General features: G+C 40.7%; 1 protein-coding gene across 1 annotated transcript in view; it reads right to left on the bottom strand.

Annotated features, from left to right (window-relative positions):
• Window positions 1-786: 786 nt before the first annotated feature.
• The window catches only part of LOC140716815 (endothelial cell-selective adhesion molecule-like), a 122410-nt gene continuing 101574 nt past the window's right edge, over window positions 787-21622 (bottom strand). The window contains exons 5-7 of the mRNA XM_073029738.1: window positions 11800-11922; window positions 11060-11201; window positions 787-9262 (exon numbers count right to left, since the gene is read on the bottom strand). Coding sequence (XP_072885839.1) covers window positions 8878-9262; window positions 11060-11201; window positions 11800-11922 — 650 coding nt within the window. The 3' untranslated portion in view covers window positions 787-8877. The remainder of the gene's footprint in view (window positions 9263-11059; window positions 11202-11799; window positions 11923-21622) is intronic.

The following is a 21622-nucleotide window of genomic DNA, read 5'->3' as shown; positions in this document are numbered from 1 at the left end:
TACATTACTTCTAATAATCTGGGGTGGAAAATTCCTGAGATTCCGTGTTAAGTTTTTAAATGACTGGTCCCTTGTCTTGTAATTACTGCCCATCAGTTAAGAACCCACCTCTGTGTAAAAAGTCCTAGAATTATTTTGCAAGGAAAATTAGAATCTTTAGTTTTATATCATTAATTAAATACCCAAAGCGCTACATCAGTGGTTCCCAACCTTTTTTTTATACCATGGACCCCTACCATGAACCAAAGGGGTCTGTGGACCCCAGACTGGGAACCCCTGCAAAAATGGAAATTCGCCCATAGCTATTGTGGTCTCACATTTGTTCTAATATCCAAAAGGGAAAAGAACTATGGTGGATGAAGGATTCTGCCCATCCAGAGTTTCTACTGTTCCCCCTTCCTCACTCTCAAATAGTTTTAGATGTGTGTTCAGTGATTTAGTCTGATTAATGATTCAACCATGTAATAATTTTGAGATGAACTGGAAACTCTGCCTGTACACCAGTAAGCAGTTGGCATGGTGAGATTAGAATCATAGATTTCCGACACACATGAATGTCATTTGACTCATACTGTTTGTGCTGTTGTAGTTAATGATGAGGCAGTGGGCAAGAGAAGTATCAATGGTACAGTTTCCTAGAAATATGATTCATCTCACAGTTGGTTGAAGAACTGAACAATGGTTCTGAAATCTGAGAGGAAATACCAGTCTACAGTAGATAGTGGAGGTGGGATATTTTCCTGATCTCAACTCCAAAAAAATTGCTTCAAAAATACAATAAAAATCTTATTGGCATGTAGTTCAGAGTTTATTAATATAGACTGAACAAATAATCCAACCCGCGAATAAAATTCCAAAAAATGTTGATACAAATCATTCTTATCCATTTCTGGAGAGGCCTGGTAATGTCAGAATAACAAAGATGCATTCCTGTTGACTTCAGCCAGGTTGATCTAAAGTGTTTTCCATTAAATACAAGTATCAATACAAAAACAAAACTACTGATAAAAGCAGAATTACAATTTGTAACACTCATTGCATGCAGTGTGAGGTAAAATCCATCCTTATCATATGTAATAATGTCATCAGGTATCAGTGTAAGCAGAGTGCATCAGATGTCAATCACTGTTCTGTGGTCACCCTCAGGCTAACAGTGTCATCCACGGGCTTGTTGGGCCAGGTTAGTCTTTCCCCGTCTCACTACCGTGGCATTCCACAATCCACTCTGTTTGAACTGTACATATCATAAAGTTAGCCAGTCTGTTTGATCTAAAAAATGTTAGTCAGTGAACATACAGTAAATAGTTCTTTGGCTTCTTACAATTGTGGGACACGTCTTCCTTGATTCCTGGTTTTCCTCATTTTTGAAACTTGGCACAAAACACTCACATTAATTTACTTTATCCCTTTTCAAACTATCCTGTACCACAGATTTCATCCCTTGGTTTACAATTAAAATCCTTGTAAAGATTTTAGTCAGGGCCAAAGAAGCAATCTCTGGATCTATCAGTGTAGTCACAGAAACGAGACTCTGGCAGAGTCACAATTAGGATTCCTGCCTGTTTTATTTGTCTGGGATTAAGATATCAATTATATTAAAGTAACAAGTCCCTGGTCTTGTGGTACTAACAAACAAAAAACATATTGTTGAATGATCTCATGATGAGCAATAAACATTACAATTTTCTACTGGAAAGCACAGTGATGTAAAACAAAATTAACACAGTATGACGCTACTGTATCTGAATTAAAAGTCTTTCTCCAGAAATTTGGAAATATTCTGTCCCTCAGTACAGGTGGATACTCCAATCTGGGTACTGTACATAGACCACTCATTTAGAAAATACTTGTTCTTGTCGATTGGTACCTAATCTCTGCTAGAATAGGAAATGAATGACAGCTTCCTCGAATCAGTCAAGCACATTCAAAGGCTTCAAAATAACATAGGTGATGAGTATTTATCACTGAAGTTAGTAAATAAAACAGGGGCCATGTCATCTATTAGTTTATATAGGCAGTTGAAAGGAAAAGGAATGGAAAGATCTAGGAAATGTGGGAAGAGGAAAAGCAAGAAGCCTTAGAGAGCTACCCCATGTTAAAGACAAAACTACTATCTGGACTAATTTAGGCAACAGATGTCTCCAATGTAACTTCCATGTATGTAACTATAAGCACAAAGAGAAGCGAACGGTTCCACTCTACCAAGGCATATAACCCTGAAAATCATCTACTATTATATTGTCTTTAATTTCAAAATGCAAGAAAGCCCAAGCTCAAGATTAAAGAAAACAGAAGTTCTTTAGTGTTGAACTTACCATTAACAATTTGTTAATGGTAACCATTACTCATCACATTATCTGCAGGCATCTGCAGTTCGCAATATTTACATACTTTTCTCCCCTCTACCATGAAAGTCTTGAATCTTGAATTTTGTTTCCTATAACAATATGCAGTCTGAAACGATAGTGGAATCTGATAAAAACAGAACATTTAGAAAGTAACTTGTTTAATTAAATGGGAAGAATTAAATGCAGCATTGTGAATGGAGAGCGAGCAGCTCTTCGAAAAGGTATGATGGGCCCTGTGATCTTCTATAAACTGTAAGAGTCCATCATTTAAATTCAGAAGTGACAATTTTGATGGAGCTCATGGCCTCTAGAGACTCTTGTTCTTCATTATCCTGGCAGGTAAGCTTCTGCTTTAGCAAAAAGCAATTTTCAGAACTCTAGGGAACAAGCTCTCTGCCTAACCAACTGTCAACTGAAATGCAGTCTTACTTAACTAGACAGCAAAGTATTAGTCCTTCACAGTCACATTTAGTTAGTGCCCCTTTTAGAGACAGCAAACCATGCTAGGATAATGACTTTACATATTAATATTTAATAGCTTTGCATGTTAATGACAGAGTATATTAACACAGGTTGTTGGCGTCACATCTAGTAAGGACTTTTCATCCTATTAAATAGGGATTATCCTACCAAATAGGGATTATCCTCCTATTGGAATCATACAGGCCATTTAGCATTCATTATCTATCTTGCAAGAGTTAGTTAAAATAAATGCACAATATTCCAAATTCTCATAATCACTCCTCTCATCAAAAAATGTGTGCAGAATGTCCTTATCTCAGAATCAGACCAAAATGTTTTGCAAGTCTTTCCTTAATGTGCATGTTTTTTGGGCTGAGTTCAGTTTCTGAAGCCAACATTATACGCAAGCTGTATACACATATCTTAAAGTTAAACTTAAGCCCAAAAGAGCTACACATCTTAAACAAGTGATGGTATTTAGTAATTCAGATTTTCAATAAATTCTAACATCAGCTATCAGGAGACTCTTATAATTGTATTGTCCTTGGAGCCTGCTTCATAGCCATATAGAATTAAAGGGGAATTTCCTGCAATATGTTGAAGTTTGTACCTGTGAATACATTCATATGTCTTGGGGAGGTGGGTTATCGGCAGGGTTAAGACTCTATTCTTGTCAAGAAGAGGCAAATAAGGAGATTGATTTATTTGGATACAGCACGGTACAGACCCTTGGGGCCCTTTGAGCCACACCGCCCAGCAATCTCCCGATTTAATCCTGGCCTAATCGGGGGATAATTTACAATGACCTACCAACGGTTACGTCTTTGGACTGTGGGAGGAAACCGGCGCACCCGCAGGAAAACATAGGGAGAACATACAAACTCCTTAAGCCGACTCTCCTGTACTGTAAAGTGTTACGCTAACCACTACACTACCATGCCACTCTTGAAGAGAGGGATTCTAAACATGAAGGTTTTAATTGATTTAAGGAAGCCGAGACAATTTTCATTAGTACATATGCTATGCTGAAGACATTGATTTTAGCAAGCGGAGATATCTTAATTTCTTATATAATATAAATTCTGAAAGTTAGGTGGAATCAGATGTAACTGACTATTTTGAAAGACGCTTGGACATCTAATCAAATGGGAAGATTTACAAGATTTTGGATAAAGACTATGAAGAGCACTTTCAAAAGAGACAAATTACCATAGGAATGTTGTGAAGGCTTTGGAAAGGAGGCAGAAGGGGTTCTTCAGGATGTTGCTTAGAATGAAGTCTATTAGATAAAAGGAGAGTTTGGCCAAACCTGTGCTGTTTTCTGCGGAGCATCAGAGTTTGAGGGATGACCTGATAGGAGTACATAAAATTATGAGAGACATTGCAACACAAACAAAATGCAGGACTGATGAAAGATTTCTCTTCGATTTCTAGTATCCACAGAATCTTCTGTGTTTATGAAAGGCATAGGCAGGATGGATAGACAGAGTCTTTCTCGCACGGTGGAAATTTCAAATGCTAGAGGGCACTGCAGCATAGCAGTTAGTGCATCGCTTTACAGAACCAGTGAGCACCGATCAGGGTTCAATTCCCACCGGTGCCTGTAAGGAGTTTCTACATACACCCTGTGACCTTGTGGGGTTCCAGTTTCTTCCCTTACTCCAAGGATGTATGGGTTAGGGTTAGTAAGCTGTGGGCATGCAAAGTTGGCACCGGAAGCGTGCTGGCACTTGTGGGTTGCCCCCAGCACATCCTCACATCCTCAGATTGTCTTGGTTATTGACGCATATCAGCACATTACACTGTATGTTTCGATGTTGCAAAGTATATGTGGCAAACGGAGATAGCCTTTAACATGAGAGAAAGTTCAAAGAAGATTTGAAATGCTTGTTTTTAAACACAGAAAGTGGTAGGTGCCAGAAACACACTGCCATGGATTGGAAGCAGACACAATATTAACATTTAGGAGGCATTTAGACAGACACATGAACAGACAGGAAACAGGCAGGCAGATGGGATTAGTCCAATTTGGCATGATGGTTGGTGCATATGTAGTGTGACAAAGGTTCCTACGGTGTACTGTTCTACCTTCTAACAAAGGAATAGAATATGAAGTGCTGCTTCTCCAGTTTGCCTCAGCCTGGTAGTGGATGAACCGAAGAACAGACAATGTGGGAATGGGAAAGGGAATTAAAATGGCTAGCGATCAGGATGTTCCATGTTGACCTATTTCAATGATTATACCTAACCACATCACCTTTCACCTTGGAAATCGTGTACTTAAGAAATTGGAGCATGAAATGATGTTGATATTGGGAAAACTATAGAGATTATACATCTGAATTTCAGATCTACACAGACACCGGACAAGGTTTGTGCTCCCCTTTGGTCTACTGCCCTCTCCTATCAGATTCCTTCTTCTTCTGCATATCACTTATCACCTCTTCCCACCTATAACCTCCCAGCTTCTCATTTCATCCCCCACCCATGTCTCTAGCTTCTGACAGACCCTGACCTGTGACTTCACAAAAACATTTCTTGTTTAACAAAAAAAGTTTTAATAATTACTGGGAGCCTAGGGGAAATGGGAAATAGCAAGCCAAAAACATTCTAAAGGACAAATCAGATACCATGTAAAACACAATTATAAGTAATAAACAATCTCCAAACATACTGTAAATGCATAATTATTTTAAGATATTATTTGTTTGGCTGGGAAGCAAATCCCCATTGACTAGAAGAGCTGAGGAAATGCAGGAGATAAGCATCAGTACTGACACACTGTATATCCTGTCCTATCATTAGCAAGAGATCAATGTGGCAATGTTCCTTAAATGTCAAGGCTTTCTCTAGTGGAAATCATCAGAAAGGAATAAATGCAGCATTGGGATGAATGGATTTATCTATGCAAGTATTCAAATCTGGAGGGCTTCTGTCAGGTTGACTTACACAGACAAAGTGCTAAAGGAACTCAGCCTGTCAGGCAGAATCAATGGAGAGGAATAAACAGTTGACACTTTGGATTGAGACCCTATCTCAAGTCCTGAAACATTAGAGACCACAGATGCTGGAAATCTGGATCAACAGACATAAAATGCTGGAGGAACTCAATGGGTCAGGCATCATCTATGGAGGGAAATGAACTGTGAATATTCCAGGCTAAAACCCGTTAACAGAACTGGAAAGAGAGGGAATGGAACCCTGCCACGACCATAACTATAGCACCTTCCAATAAAGATCAATGCACACATAACACACAAATATTCAACATATGAATACCATATTTATGAAAGTTTTTCAAGGCACAGTATTTATCCTGCAGTCCTGAGATCTCTGGAGTGGCTCCTGGGATTAAGAGGACGTAGCATCAGGTCTCAAGACTATTTACTTTCTCTGTTTCAAATAAGAATGCTCCAAATCCATCTCAATCTCAATAAAACTTACTTTCCCACCAAGCTTTGTATCATTGCATTATAGTTGGGTTGTTCACAATAGTTTTTTAAATGGTTTAGGCCCAAGAATCGGTCCTTGAAGAAATTAGCTACTTTCACATTGCTATATTGGAATTCACCTTATTCTCTTAACCCTCTTTCCATTAACCAGTCCTTGTTTATATATTCTCCAACTCCCATGAGTCTTGTGTAGAAGTAGTAGGCAGCCATCGATCCCAGGGGATCATGGGTTTGCACCACTGGTGGACTGTGTCCAGGCAGGAAGATTTGAATTAACGGCTGTTGCCCATGCAGCGGGATCCCCCTCTCCACGTCACTGATGTAGTCCAAAGGAAGGGCAAGTGCCGATACAGCTTGGCACCAGTGTCATCGCAGAAGTTGCCAGAGTGAAGTTGTAAACAACATCAAACTGCCTTAGGGACCCTGGTTCTGGATTTCTTCTTCGGGGTTTACTCCAGAAGCCTTCCTTTCCCATGGGTAGGTATGGCTGCAAGGCAGCAGAGTCTTGTGTAATAACCAATTATTGGCACATTAACAAAGTACTTCCCAAAAATTTGTTGGTTGTATCCCTATTAGTTTCATCCTCAAACAATGGGTAGATTTGCTAACTCAATTTCTTTTTCCATAATGGCAAGCTGATTCTGAATAATATATCGATTGCCTAAGTGTCATGAACCCATCTTAATAATGTATTCTGGTGTTAGTGTTCTCCCTTTGGTGATGTCAGACTAACTGGTTTATTACTCTCCATTGTTCTTTTCTCTCATTCCTTGAGCATTTGCTGTCTTCCAATTCATGGGGCCAACCCCGAGAAGCAAAATCAACGTAGCTGCTGTTTGTCTACTTAAACCCCTTGGATGTAAGACATCAAGACTAATGAATTTGTTGTTTGTAATTTGATTTTTTTCCTTTCCTAATATTTATTATGTTATATTTCTCAGTCTCGTCAGATTTCTGACCCTCCATCCCACTCCCCGCCACAATGATAAATTCTGTGCATTTTACTGTAAAAATTAATGCAATATACTTGCTTTAGTGTTTCTGCCATTATTCCCTGTTGTCATTTTTCCTGCATCTGCCTTTTAATGTTAGCTTATGCTAATGACTTTCTGTTTATGTATTTGGTTCATTTTATTCTAATTAATTTACCCTCAAGTTCTGTTTACTTCCTCTTATCTATTTCTTGATTCATCCGTGGATGATGTTTAAAATGTTCCCATTTATATAATTTTCCAGTGTTGCTTTTTTATTCCTTGTGGAAATACATTCATTAAAAATTGTCAGTTATTTCTTTAACTGTCACTGCATTTCATGAGTAATGGCAGATAAGCAATTTGCTATTCCAAACATCTCAAAATACTTCGTTTAATTGGACTAGCTGGGTCGACTATGCACTCTGCTTATACAAGATATTATATTTTCCAACACAGGCTGCGGTGTAGCTGAATAATTAAGTTCATGAAAACTTACATGAACCAGCAAGGTAATCCCAAGCCACAAGATGAAGCGTGACCAATGATCCACATTCCATGACTTTCTCGAGACTGATGTCAATATTCCATTTCATGCCCCGATTCCCAAACTTTATACTTCCCTCTGAAGGCAGCCAATGCAATTGAAACAGGCTGCTCTCCACATTCAGATGGTTAAACTTCACAAGTGAGAACAGTACACCAACTAGTCCTCAAATGGACTTTACAGTTCAATTTGGTCTGAACCCAACCCCACTTTCCCACTTTGCAACTACAATCGGCTAAACTCGGTTTTAAAAGATCAATTGCCCCAATGTACAGAGGTAGTTCCTGATTCATACACCTTTGTATGTCAAAGAACTTCCCAATTTGGTTTCAACAGTGAAATTATATTGCCTTGTTCTCAATTTCTACAGCAAGAAATAGCTTTTCCTTTAACTATACTGTAGGGTCTTCAACCCAATTTTTTAAAATCGCTTTGATCCAATCATCTCTTGGCCTTCTACAGCCAAGGATGGCTTCAACCCAAAGGTGAAGTGGCACTGACAAGTGCATTCTATCCTGGTTGTCATGCTGTGAATTCATAACATAGGACGAGAGAAATAATGTTACAAAGGAGAAAATGTTAACTGAATCAAAGAAAGAGACATTATGATGTAAAGCAGTAGCCGTGTCTTTCTTGTGTTAAACCAGTCTGAATTCCTCCTCAATGAGGATTAGCAAATGCACTTTTTCAGTACCTTTTATGGGCAGAGCTAAAATTGTGAACAAATTTTCTTTAAAACAAGCTATATATTGAATTGAGATGTTTTAGGAATACTAGTTAGGTGTCAGGATAAGATGAGAACAACCAGAACCAGAGCTAAGATTATAAAGATTCAGACTTGAGAAACTATTTTGTTTGAAATGTTAGTAGAATATCAAGGTAAAAATGTCCTCCTGCTCATCAATCGACTGAATGTTTTACTCCTGGATTCTTTAGATTACTAGTTGTAAAATTTTCAAAAAACAGTTGTAAGACTTCAGATCATTGTTTACAATCTATATTGTACTGTAACATTTCTCCACAAATAGCTTTTATCTGAATCCTGTTCTTTGGTAATCAGAGGGAAATTACTGCAGCATTTCCATGCCAAGCTGCTCCTAGACCAGAGATCCGACTTGACTCTGGGCTGGCACCATCACTGGCACAGCCCCCATTCTGGCAAGATTGGATGAAGTCATCGAGGGCAGTGCGGGTTCCTGTTTTGGTGCCTGCAGCTGAGCTCTATTATCCCTAGCTGAAGGACTAGAGCGGTGAGAACTGGATGTCATTGCGTAATCTGATTTTTGGGGGTGCTTTGGACGGCTGCAACTTCCAGTGCTGCCAGCATCCAGTGCAGTGATAGTTGAAGCAGCGTATGATGGTGGCTTGTTGGGATAGGGTTTGTAGCTACGCATTGTGCTATTCGCAGAAGACAGGGTGCCATTTTTGGAGATTAGGTCATTCTTAATCCATATGTTTCCTACCGGTGACTGGGCGTCCTCTCTGTGAACAAAGCAAATGATAATCAAAATCAGTTGTAGCACTCCAGGTGTAAAACAGAAGATCATTTTCTCTGAATTATTTGCTTTCATAAAATCTAACTATAAGATTCCATGCTTATCTGTCTGGATGGAACAAGGTGAACAAGTATTACATATTCACGAGGAAATCTGCAGACGCTGGAAATTCAAGCAACACACACAAAATGCTGGTGGAACACAGCAGGCCAGGCAGCATCTAAAGGGAGAAACACTGTCGACGTTTTGGGCCGAGACCCTTCATCAGGACTTACATATTATATATTAGTTTTACATATTATGTAGAGCTTTCCTCATATCTTATGATCACTGGGGTTTCTCTTTTACTTTTGCCCAATGTGAAATTACTCTATGTCAATACCCCTTGGCTCATTTTAATCTAATATGTGGGTTTCCACTATAAAACTGACCTAAGATTGACTCTGATAAAGTTGGTGAGATAATGCCATGAAGCATGTGTGTACACACACACACACACACACACACACACACACACACACACACACACACACACACACACACACACACACACACACACACACACACACACACACACACACACACACACACACACTCTTTATCAAATTCTTCGGAAACAAAGGCAATGGTTTCTCAGGGCAGTTGGGGATCAGTCCAATTCCTGGATTTGTTGGTTGTTAATTTGCAGGTTGTTCTGCAAATCAACTAAATGTAAATCAGGTCTTTTTTAAAGACTAGGTCAAAAGGATGTCTCCAGGCTACTTTTGTGTGTTTTGAACTAACAGTTTAAGAATTTCATTGGTTTAGTCTCAGAAGTTAGGCAGCTCTCAATGCTCTCAGTCATAACAGCCAATCAAAATCAGCACAGGATGAGCTCATGGGTCAAATCATGAACAGAGCCAGCAATCTCTTTATCTCTCTCTCTGGTCACAAAATTAAGGTTTGTTGGCTTATTTTAAGTACCTGACATTGAGTCAATTAGAAGAGTACGACTATAAGATCGTAAGAGGGCAAAATTTACTCCATGCCCATTCCACTATCAAGGCTATATTTTATACATTTGGTTAAATGGCAGAATTAGCTGCATTCTCAGTTTTTTGACACCAACATTGATTTTCTGGCATTGATCTTATGATCCATTCAAGAAGAATAAAAAGGAATTTGCAACCTTCCTAACTTCTTGCCTCACTCTCAACCCACAAAGAAATCCCTTTTAAAAAAAAACAAATAGCAATATCAAAATCAAACATAACCAATAAAGCAGACAGTCTCAACAAACAGGTTCAGTTCATGTGAGTCATAACTCAATTCAGTTGAATTGCCTCAGAATCTCATTCAGATGTGAATAATGCATTTTTTGTCCACATTGGATAGATGTTAGCAACTGTGACACAGCCACTGTACCAGAATTAAAGTCCCAATTTTTTCTTTGCAGAACGTAGAATAAATGTTGTGTGAATGTTTTATTTGTAACCATAATGTTATTATTAATACATCAACGAGGTTAAAACAGATGGCAAGCTTACTGCAAAATACCCTGATGTGTATGAAAGGATCAACAAATTTTTTAAACACTGTAATGTGTGTAGAGATCTGCAATCTTTAATAATTGAAATTAGAATAGTTAAATAGCTGCACATATTTACCATCTGTTTTTTTAAACTCTATATCAATTTTTTTTTCTCATGAGCCCTTTGTAAGTTTCCCAATTAGTAGAAAATGCTGCTTCTGTTTTTTTTAAATCCTAGGCACCCGTAAACTTTGTGGAGAATCAGCTTCTTACCTTATCTCATTGGCTAGATTTTCCTCCTTTTCTGGTGCCCTCTTGCTTTGATACGTGCAGCAGGAAACAATGATAGCGACCAGCAAACATGTTCCGAGGAGTGCCCCAATCACAGCCCCAGCGATGACCCATGCATTATTGGCTATGGAAAGGAGAAGCAAAATGAAGATGAATCATTTCTGACTGAAAACATTCACATTTCAAAAGAAAACAAGAGGAACCGGTTTTAACATGCTGAAAATTGGATTTGTACCTGGGAATTCTGTGAATACAAGAAGCATGCAAATGACTGTCTGCAATGTTATTCTGTGAATCGTGACTTTTCCAATTATGCTTGCTACCCAGTGTTTCTTACCCCAACACTACAGTTACCCAGCCTGGGGGAGTAGTGGGAGCTGAGAAGGAGTGGGGTTGGGTGGAAAGATATTCTTAATCATTGCAACGTGATGGGTAAGATTCTATCCTAAACCCTCCAGATCCCTTCACGGTGTACTAACTATTATGTCATTAAATGTCTGGATTTTTGGGGAGAGTCAAGGACGGGGATTGAAGGATCAGGCCAAAACATGTAAGAGTGTGTTTAAAGAAAAAATACTGTGTATATGAATGAATGGGTTACATGACCAAAAGGGGGAAACTGCTATGTCTACAGAATTGAACACCAACGCTCATGGATAAGGATCAATTAAACAATAATTTCTCTGAGATTCAACATAGAGACCACTAAATTCTGTACTTACAAGTTATCACCTCCATCTGTATAGAGCATGATGCATTCCCCGCTAAATTTATGGATGAGCAAGTGTACAATCCAGACATCTCCTTGGTGAGGTTCCTCAATATTAGAGTTCCCATTTGGGAATCTAGAAAATAAATATTTCATTAAGAAATTCAAAACAGAATTGAAATTCCAAGTCTTCAATCCACTGTATTAAGTCATAAATGCATCTCAATTGCCATTTCCTTCATGTTCTCTATAATTAGATCAGAAAAAAAACTTTGTTGCTATTTAGTCATTTCAGTCTGAAGTCTACAATATGAAATTTTGCCTTGAAGTGAAGTGCTTCTATTCAGGTCCATGGAAATTACCTTTCTTGGCCATAATCTGGTTAAGCACCATCTCCTTGCCAAATCATTCTGGTAGGATATGGGCCAATTTAAAGGGGCAACATATCTTGAAGAGATGACCTTATAATAGCTAATGATGGACTATACAGAACTTGATGGGGCCAACAAGCAGAGCTAAAACAATACTCCTTCCCTCGCTATGTAAAGCTGCAGTGAGCCTACAATTATTTTTATGGATCCAAACCTGTTCCATAACATAATGGTGTAGAAATCCATCCATTTACCTGAGATTTTCCCCAGATTATTTCCATACATCTTCATTACATGGGAGGCCATTCAGCCCATTGAGTCTATGACAACTCACAGAGCAATTCCATTCTATCACAGTTTCACCCCATAATGCATTCTCCCTGCAAACCCATCAACTGTTCCAGATTCTTGGCCAGGTAACCCTTTCTGGCCAGATGCTTTCCATACTTGGACCATAGCCTTCCATACCCTTCCCATCCATGTACTTAACCAAACTTCTGTTAAATGTTGTAACCAAACATGCATTCTGATTCTGAGTCATCCACCACTTCCACTGGCAGCTCATTCCACACACGCACCCTACCCCCTGAGTGAGCAAGATGTCCCTCAGGTTTCCCTGCAAAAAGTAGTGGATACAGCTCAGTCCATCATGGGTAATGCCTGCCTCACCATTGAGCACATCTACACAGAGCATTGTGCAGGAAAGCAGCATCCATCATCAGGAACCCGCACCATCTATGTCATGTTCTCTTCATGCTACTGCCATCAGGAAGAAGGTACAAGAGCCTCAAGACCTGCACCACCAGGTTCAGGAACAGCCATTACACCAGGCTCTTGAACAAGAGGGAATAACTTCACCTGCCTCACCACTGAACTGTTCTCACAACCTATGGACACTAGCAACCCTTAAACACCAGAAATTCTGCAAATGCTGGAAATCCAAAGCAACACACACAAGATGCCAGAGGAACTCAGCAGGTCAGGCAGCATCCATGAACGTGAACAAACAGTCGATGTTCTGGGCCGACACCCCCTTCAGGACTGGAAAGGAAGGGAGAAGACGCTGAATTAAAAACGTAGAGGGAGGGGAAGAACGATAGCTAGAAGGAGATAGGTGAAGCCAAGTGTGGGGAAGGATAAAGGGCTGGAGAAGAAGGAATCCAATAGGAGAGGAGAGTGGACCATAGAAGAAAAGGAATGAGGATGGGCACCAGGGGGAGGTGATAGGCAGGTGAGAACATGTAAGAGGCCAGAGTGGGGAATAGAAGAAGAGGGGAGGGGGAGAGAATTTTTTTTACCAGAAGGGAAAATCAATGTTCATGCCATCAGATTGGAGGGAACCCAGAGGAAATATAAGGTGTTGCTCCTACACCCTGAGGGTGGCCTCATTGTGGCACAAGGGGAGGCCATGCATGAACATATCGGAAAGGGAATAGGAATCAGAATTAAAATCTAACGGGTCTCACCAATATAGAGCAGGCGACATCAGGAGCACTGAATATAATAGACAACCCCAGTATATTCACAGGTGAAATGCTGTCTCACCTGGAAAGACTGTTTGGGGCCCTGAATGGAGGTGAAGGAGGAGGATAATGGACAGATGTATCACTTTGGCTGCTTGCTGGGATAAGTGCCAGGAGGGAGAATAATGAGGAGAGATGAATGGACAAGGGAATCACCAAGGGAGTGATCCCTGCAGAAAGTGGAGAGCAGGGGGACACAAAGATGCATTTGGTGGTAGAATCCTTATGGAGATGGCAGAAGCTGTGGAGAATGATGGGTTGGATGTGGAGGCTCATAGGGTGGTAGGTACGGACAAGAGGAACATCTTATTGGAAACAGCAAACCTTTCCACAAGAATATTGGTACCCCTCCATTTCAGCTGCAAACCATCCCTTCTGTACAGGTCACATCTTCCCTGAAAAGGAGCCCAATGTTCCAAAAATCTGAAACCTTCCCTCCTGTATGATCTCCTTGGCCGCATGTTAAACTGTACCTTCTTCCTATTTCTAATGTCAGTAATATGTAGCACGGGTAGCAATCCTGAGATCGCCACCCTAAAGGTCCTGTCCTTTAACTTAGCACTGAACTCATTTTGTAGGGCTCTGTCACCCTTCCTACCTATGTCATTGTTACTGACATGGACCATGACCTCTGGGAACTCACACTCCCCTTCAAGAATGCTATGGACTTGATTTGTGATGTCCTTGACCCTGGCAGCTGGAAGGCAACATACATATGAATCCTTGATCACCACTGCTCATCCTTTCCCCCCTGCCTCTCTGAGCCATAGAGTGCCAGAGACTGGACTGATATAGCATTTTTCTATTAGGTAGTCCTCCCTGACAGTATAGAGGGGAAGGGCCATTGGGGTACCCTGCACTGGCTGTCTACTTACTGCAGCCAATTAACCTATACATCTTTAAGGAACCCTGCGTTGCCTGAGGCAACCCACACTGTCACAGGCAGAACATTCAAACTCCATATAAACCACTTCAGAGATCAGAAGTGAACCTTGTTCTCTAGCACAGTGAAGCAGCGACTCTAACCGTCGTGCCACTGAGCTACAGATTCTGTGCGGATTCAGCAAGCCGTAGGGGCCATCTCCAGCTCTCTCCATGACACAGAGACACTCCGAGGTCCGAGAAACAAGTCTTGTTCTCTGCATTATTAATAATCAGGTCCACATTACAGAATCAGGAGAGATCTCTGTTTCAACAGTTCATGAAAATTGTAATAATTAACATGAAGAACACCTTTGGGGATTTTTCTGTCGATATTTTTTTAAGGTACACCTGAAGAACAGCTTATGAGCTCATTAGAAGAGTCTCAAGAGAAGACACCGAGTGCCAAGCTGTGAGAGAGCTGGACCAACAGAAGGATCATTAAATATGAATACATCAGGATCAATTGGGTAACCTGATTCAGCTTTCACCCCATCAGGTTCTGAGTCAGTATCAACATCACATACATTTATAAACACTTCTAAAAATTACAGAAATAGAGAGAAGTATATGTTCATTTCTGGACTTGCTTTTATTAGTAGAATTGGATAATAACGAGGAGAGTCTTCGGTCGTTACATCAGAAGCATCGTGCTGAAATACAATACATCAGCACTAGCCGGTATAAATTAAAGAATCTTCTGAAATACATCAGTTATTGGATTGTAAACTGGAGGACCATCTGTGCGTGTTTCAGAAGCAAATTAAGCTGCTTAATCTCACATTGTGTATATTTCTGCCTATCTATGAAGTCACTGCACCCAAAGTTATTCATTGCATGTGATGTGCTCAGTTGCAATAAGAAATGCAATAAGGCACAGTACTGATGCAATTTTTTTAGCCTTACAATACTGTAAATGCAGTTTTATTTGTCTGCCCACAGGAGATTGAACTGTACAGTAGGCGGGTGACATTATTACAACGAGCTGTGTTGCAACAGTTGACACTCATTTGCGTGTCACAAACGACAGGCAGTATCTTCTCATCTTGTGTAAACTAACATCACTGTCCACAACTGATAATATTTATTCAGATCATTTGTATTGGATTCGTCTTCAATCTTGTGCATGATGCATTGGTTACGGTATGGTTTAACAATCTAAGACGACTCAATTATCTCCCAGTTTCTGTTATCTACCTGCCAATCAGTTCCATGCTTCAAATTCACATTTCTTAACATTATTCTCTTTGAATTAAAGGAAAAATCCCTTTCTCAGGTCCAGTTGTGGTGACAAAAACCAAGGTGTCATAAAGTCCAAGAGTTATACAGCGTGGAAGCAAGAGCTTTGGTCCAAGTCATCCACCTGAGCAAATCCCATTTGCCTTCAATTGGTCCATATCGTCCAAACCATTCCTATCCATGGACCCAAATGTTACTTACACAACATAATTGTACTTGCCTGTACCACTTCTTCTGGCAGATCTTCCCATGTACCCATCATTCTCTGTGAGAAAGTTGCCCTTCAGATACCTTTCAAATCTTTCCCTTCTCACCTGAAATACATCCACTAGCCTTAGATTTCCTACCCTGGGAAAAAAACTATGACCATCTGTCTCATCTACACCACTCAGATTTTATATAACTCTGTAAAATCACCCCTTATCCTCCTATGTTCCAGCCTATCTAGGCTCTCTTTATGATCCAAAGTGATTGAACTGAGCAATTTAAAAAAAGCTGAATGAATGCTTCCAACAGATTCCCTAGGTTTTGGTTTCCCCTCCTCCTTGATTGGATTTGTAATTTTCTCCGTTAACATGTTTGATGAATCCACATGTTGGATATCTAATCTGGCAGATATAAGACTGTTAGGGCGTATTCTGGAGTTATGGACGAATAGCTATATCAGGCAGATTTGATGGATCGCTATGTCTTCTCCAAACCACTGCTATTTTACATTCACATGACTGGATTGCCAAGGACAGGAAAGAAACAATGGTCAAATCTGCAGTTCTCCCAGGATCAGCCCACCCAGTGGACTTCACCTGTCTCTTGCAAAATCTCCACATGCAGATATTCAGTGACAACATTCGCAGTAATGAGGGACTGGTTGTCCAATCTCCCCTGAAATAGAAACTCATCAGAATAATCAGTTTCAAACTAAATGCTATTTACCATCCCCATTTTAGTAGTTATAGAAAAACCATAACATATGGGGACATTTACTTATGCCAGGTAAATTTTTATATTATATGGGTTTTAATCGACTCAAATACTGTTGGAAGGTACAGACTCATGCAAATTCAGGAAGGATGTTTTGTTTCTGTTAAACCTCAAAATATGATAAAGGACAACATGAACAAGATTGAAAATTATTTGTGGATCAATGCACAAGAATGACCATCCCTTGTGCCAGTCAAGATGGCACTGAGCTGTGGTCTCCATCAAAGTTGTGGTACAGACTTGATTTTTTTAGGTTTGTAGGAATGGTTTTTGGTACAGAGAGGGGAATTAGTGGTCCTATTAGAGTTTAGGGGCATGGTTGTGGAGGAGTTAGAGGTCAGGCTGGAGACTATGCCTCCAATTCTTGCTCAAAGGCCAGCGACATTGATGTGGGACAAAGGACATCCATGGTCAGATGTCGGGCTGGCAGACCAGCAAGGATGAAGGCTGATGGACACCCAGGTGAATGGGACACTGGCAGATTTTGGGATCAGATTTCTGTGTGGGAAGGTGACATGAGGGCTGGTCAGTGAGACTAGAGTTCAAGGTTCCAGTCATCAGAGAGCCAGAGTTCACGGCCTGGCATTTGGGTTCCTCATTCGTTGTCCACGGCAAGTCCTGGGGTCGATAGCAAAGACCGAAGCCTGAAGGTTGATTGGAAGTTTGGAAGTCGAGGTCTGTTGGTCAAAGCCCTGGATCTGTGAGACTCCAAGTTTACTGGGAAGTCAAAGGCTTAATGCCTGTGCTAGTCCACAAGTCCATGGGAAGCCGAAGGCCCAAAGACAGAGTGTCCTAGGGTTGAAGGACTGTCTGTATGTGTGCATGACTGACTGGGTGTAGTGGGAATGGGGCTTGTTTTGCTGCTGCTGTTTTGTTGTCGTTGCCTGTATTGTTCTGCCAGCATGATGGGCTATGTTGGCACTGGAATTGGTAGCGACCATTAAAGGCTGTCCAACACATTCTTCAATTGTGCTGGCTGTTAATGCAAACAATGAATTTCACTGTATGCTTCGATGCAGATGTGATAAATAAATTAATCTGAATCTCTGCCCCTGCATACCATTTTAATCCTTTTCACCTGGATTAAGTTAGCTTAACAGAAGAGCATTGGGCAGTCACTGCCCAGCATGCCAACCTGACAATTCAACAGCTTTTGAGGTGCTCATAACATGCTGCATTAGTCTGTGAGTTGCCCAGGAGCTTGGAGGGACTGCAAGAAAGAGAGGCCCAGGGAGCACACATCTGTAGAATGGAGAACTATACCTCTTTCCTCACCCACACTGGCAGCATGAAGGAATGAAATACACTTGAAACTTTATGTTCTCATGGCACTCTGTTAGATATCAACCTAAATGGTTTAATTACAGCTACAATGAGTTTTACACAGTAATTATCTAGTTATTATAAATGGGCTGTGTGGGTGAACCATTTGACTGAACTTTGAAAATCACTGATTTAAATGAGCATTATTCTGGAGTATGTAGGAAAAAAAATCTCTAAATTCAGTCTTGTTACAAAATGTTTGAGTCGGGTTAGAATGAATTCTGCGTCCTCTCCGCCATTGAGCACACCTACACGAAATGCTGTCACAGGAAAGCAGCACCCATCTTTAAGGACCCCCACCACCCAGGACATGCTGTCTTCTCACTGCTGCCATCAGGAAGGTATAGGAGCCTCAGGACTCACTCCACCAGGTTCAGGACTAGTTATTACCTCTCAACCATCAGGCTCATGAACCAAAGGGGATAATTTCACTCACTCCATCATTGCAATGTTCCCACAACCTATGGACTCACTTTCGAGGACTCTTCATCTCATGTTCTCAATATTTATTGTTTATCTATTTATTATTATTATTTATTTCTTTTTGTATTTGCACAGTATGTTGTCTTTTGTACACTGATTGAATGCCCAAGTTACTGCTGTCTTTCATTAATTCTGCTATGGTTATTATTCTATGGATTTATTGAGTATGCCCACAATGAATCTGGGGCCTCTGTACCTCCCTCTGCAAATGGATCCTCGACTTCCTAACTGGAAAATACCAATCTGTGCAGATTGGTGATAACATCTCCTCCTCGCTGACGATCAACACTGGCGCACCTCAGGGGTGTGTGCTTAGCCCACTGCTCTACTCTCTATATACCCATGACTGTGTGACTAGGCATAGCTCAAATGCCACTTGTCAATTTGCTGACAATACAACCATTGTTGGTAGAATCTCAGATGGAGAGGAGAGGACATACAGGAGCAAGATATACCAGCTAGTTGAGTGGTGTCGCAGCAACAACATTGCACTTGAGACGAAAGAGCTGATTGTGGACTTCACGAAGGGTCGGACAAGGGAAGACAAACCAATCCTCATAGAGGGATCAGAAGTGGAGAGAGTGAGCAGCTTCAGGTTCCTGGGTGTCAAGATCTCTGAGGATCTAACCTGGTCCCACCCAACATATCCATGAAGTTATAAAGAAAGCAAGACAGCAGCTATATTTTATTAGGAGTTTGAAGAGATTTGGTATGTCACCTAAAACACTCAAAAACTTCTGCAGATGTACGTGGAGAGCATTCTGACAGGCTGCATCACTGTCTGGTATGAGGGCAGGTGCTACTGCACAGGATTGAAAGAAGCTACAGGAAGTTGTAAAATCAGTCAGCTCCATCTTGGGCACTAGCCTCTGTAGTATCCAAGATATCTTCAAGGAGTGATGCCTCAGAAAGGCGTCGTCCATTATTAAGGACCCCCAGTACCCAGGGCATGCCCTTTTCTCACTGTTACCATCAGGTAGGAGGTACAGAAGCCTGAAGGCACACACTCAGTGATTCAGGAGCAGCTTTTTCCCCTCTGCCATCCATTTCCTAAATGGACATTGAACCCATGAACACTACCTCACTTTTTAAAATTATTTCTGCTTTTACATTATTTAACTGTTTAATATACATATATATACTTACAGTAATTGATTTACTTTTCGATTTTTCTTCTATATTATGTATTGCAATGTACTGCTGCCACTAAGTAAATAAACTTTACGATATATGCCGGCGATATTAAACCTGACTCTGATTCTGAACTTTGCTCCGAGGTTGCAGTTGGAACATGTACCAGGCCGAGGTGAGAAGCCTTGCATCCAACCTGTGACAATGCTGACTTGGAGTGTATCATTCCACTACACATTGATGCACTTCCTTTCGCCAGCCAGCTTTAGTGACAAAACACATTTTTCCTGGCAGTACCAACCGATGAAAAGAAATGCCTCATTGCTGACAGAAGCGGAGTATTTCATTTGCTGGGGTCAACTTTACATTTAGACGTCCAGACTCAGCCAACACCACCAAATGAAATACAGAGTAGATTTATATTTGTGGTTGAATGGTATTGAAACATGCAACATCATTGAAGATCAATTCACCCACTGGGCCCATGCAGCTAGTTTTTAAGCTGCTTGCTGCAATTTCTAGTTTTTTCCCCTGTAACCCTGCAAATATATATTTTTTCAAGGACTTGCCAATTTCTTTTTCTCAATTCTAGGATTAAATCTCTCCCCACATTTTCAAGCAATGAATTTCAGATCAAAGATATCTACTTTCTTGAAAAAGCAAATTTTCCAGCTCCCTTGCTACCTTTGTCATTCTCCTTCAATGTGTGAACTCTGAATCCTTCCAGCAGAGGGAAATATTTCTCTCTGTTTCTTTGGTCTAATTTCTTTATTATGCGGAATGCTTCTATCAAGTCTTCATAGCACTGTTGTTGTTGTTGTTGTTATTCGGGTACTTTAGCTGCAGCCACCTTCTGCTTTTTTTTTGCAAAGCATTGGGGTAACTTACAAGTCTATCCTTCTCAAATGAAAGTGGCAAGAGTAGGAAGAGGTGCTCGAGACGCAAGAGATTCTGGAGATGCCAGAAACACAGAAAATCTCAGAGGATCTCGGGAAGTCAGGCAGCATCTATGGAGCAGAATGAGCAGTCGCTGTCTTGGGCCAAGACCGTGCATCAAGACTGGAAAGGAAGGGGCAGAAGCCAGAGTCAGAAGGTGGACGGGGAGTGGGAGAAGGGGAAATGTGCAAACTGGCAGAGGATAGGTGAGGGGGAAGAAGGATGAAGGTGAGAGGTGATAGGTGGAAGAAGTAAAGGGCTGAAGAAGAAATAACCTATTGGGAGAGTGAATCTTATAGAATTGATTGCAATGATTGGGGCCAATTGATTGCTCAGTGAATTGACTGGGCATCCTATATGCAGGAGGGACCCTCTTTTGAGCACAGGCTTTGGAGTGCGTATGTTTTTGTCTCATTTGTAGCTCAGTTTGTAGCTCCTGCACTGTAAGTTACCCAGTGTGTACAGTTACAAACATGACTCAGTAAAAACACTTTATCAGACTATTCCGTTGTCGTTCTTGCCACACACACACATAACAGAGAAGACAGTTGACCATGGAATAAAGGGAAGGAGGGAGAGAGAAAGAGAGCCATGAGAGCAGAGGAGAAAAGAAGGAGTGAGAGGATAACTTGAGAGGTGAAGAAATCCAGGAGACACTAGCTCCTGTTCCACCATCACAGATACATCCAAATCTTCTGAAATGATTACACGTGCAAACATAAGACCATGAGACGTTGGAGCAGAATTAGGCCATTCAGCCCATTGAGTCTGCTCTGCCATTCATTTATGGCTGATTTTGTTTTCTTTTCTCAACCCCATTCTTCCACCTTCTCACAATAATCCTAACTCCCTTACCAATCAGGAACCTGTCAACTTCTGTCTTAAGTAGACCTAAACACTTAGCCTCCATGGCCTTGTGTGAACTCCA

The sequence above is a fragment of the Hemitrygon akajei genome, chromosome 26, assembly GCF_048418815.1.
Source record: "Hemitrygon akajei chromosome 26, sHemAka1.3, whole genome shotgun sequence".
Classification (NCBI taxonomy): Eukaryota; Metazoa; Chordata; class Chondrichthyes; order Myliobatiformes; family Dasyatidae; genus Hemitrygon; species Hemitrygon akajei.
Note: the sequence above shows the minus strand (reverse complement) of the source record. Positions and strands in the feature narration are given on the sequence as shown.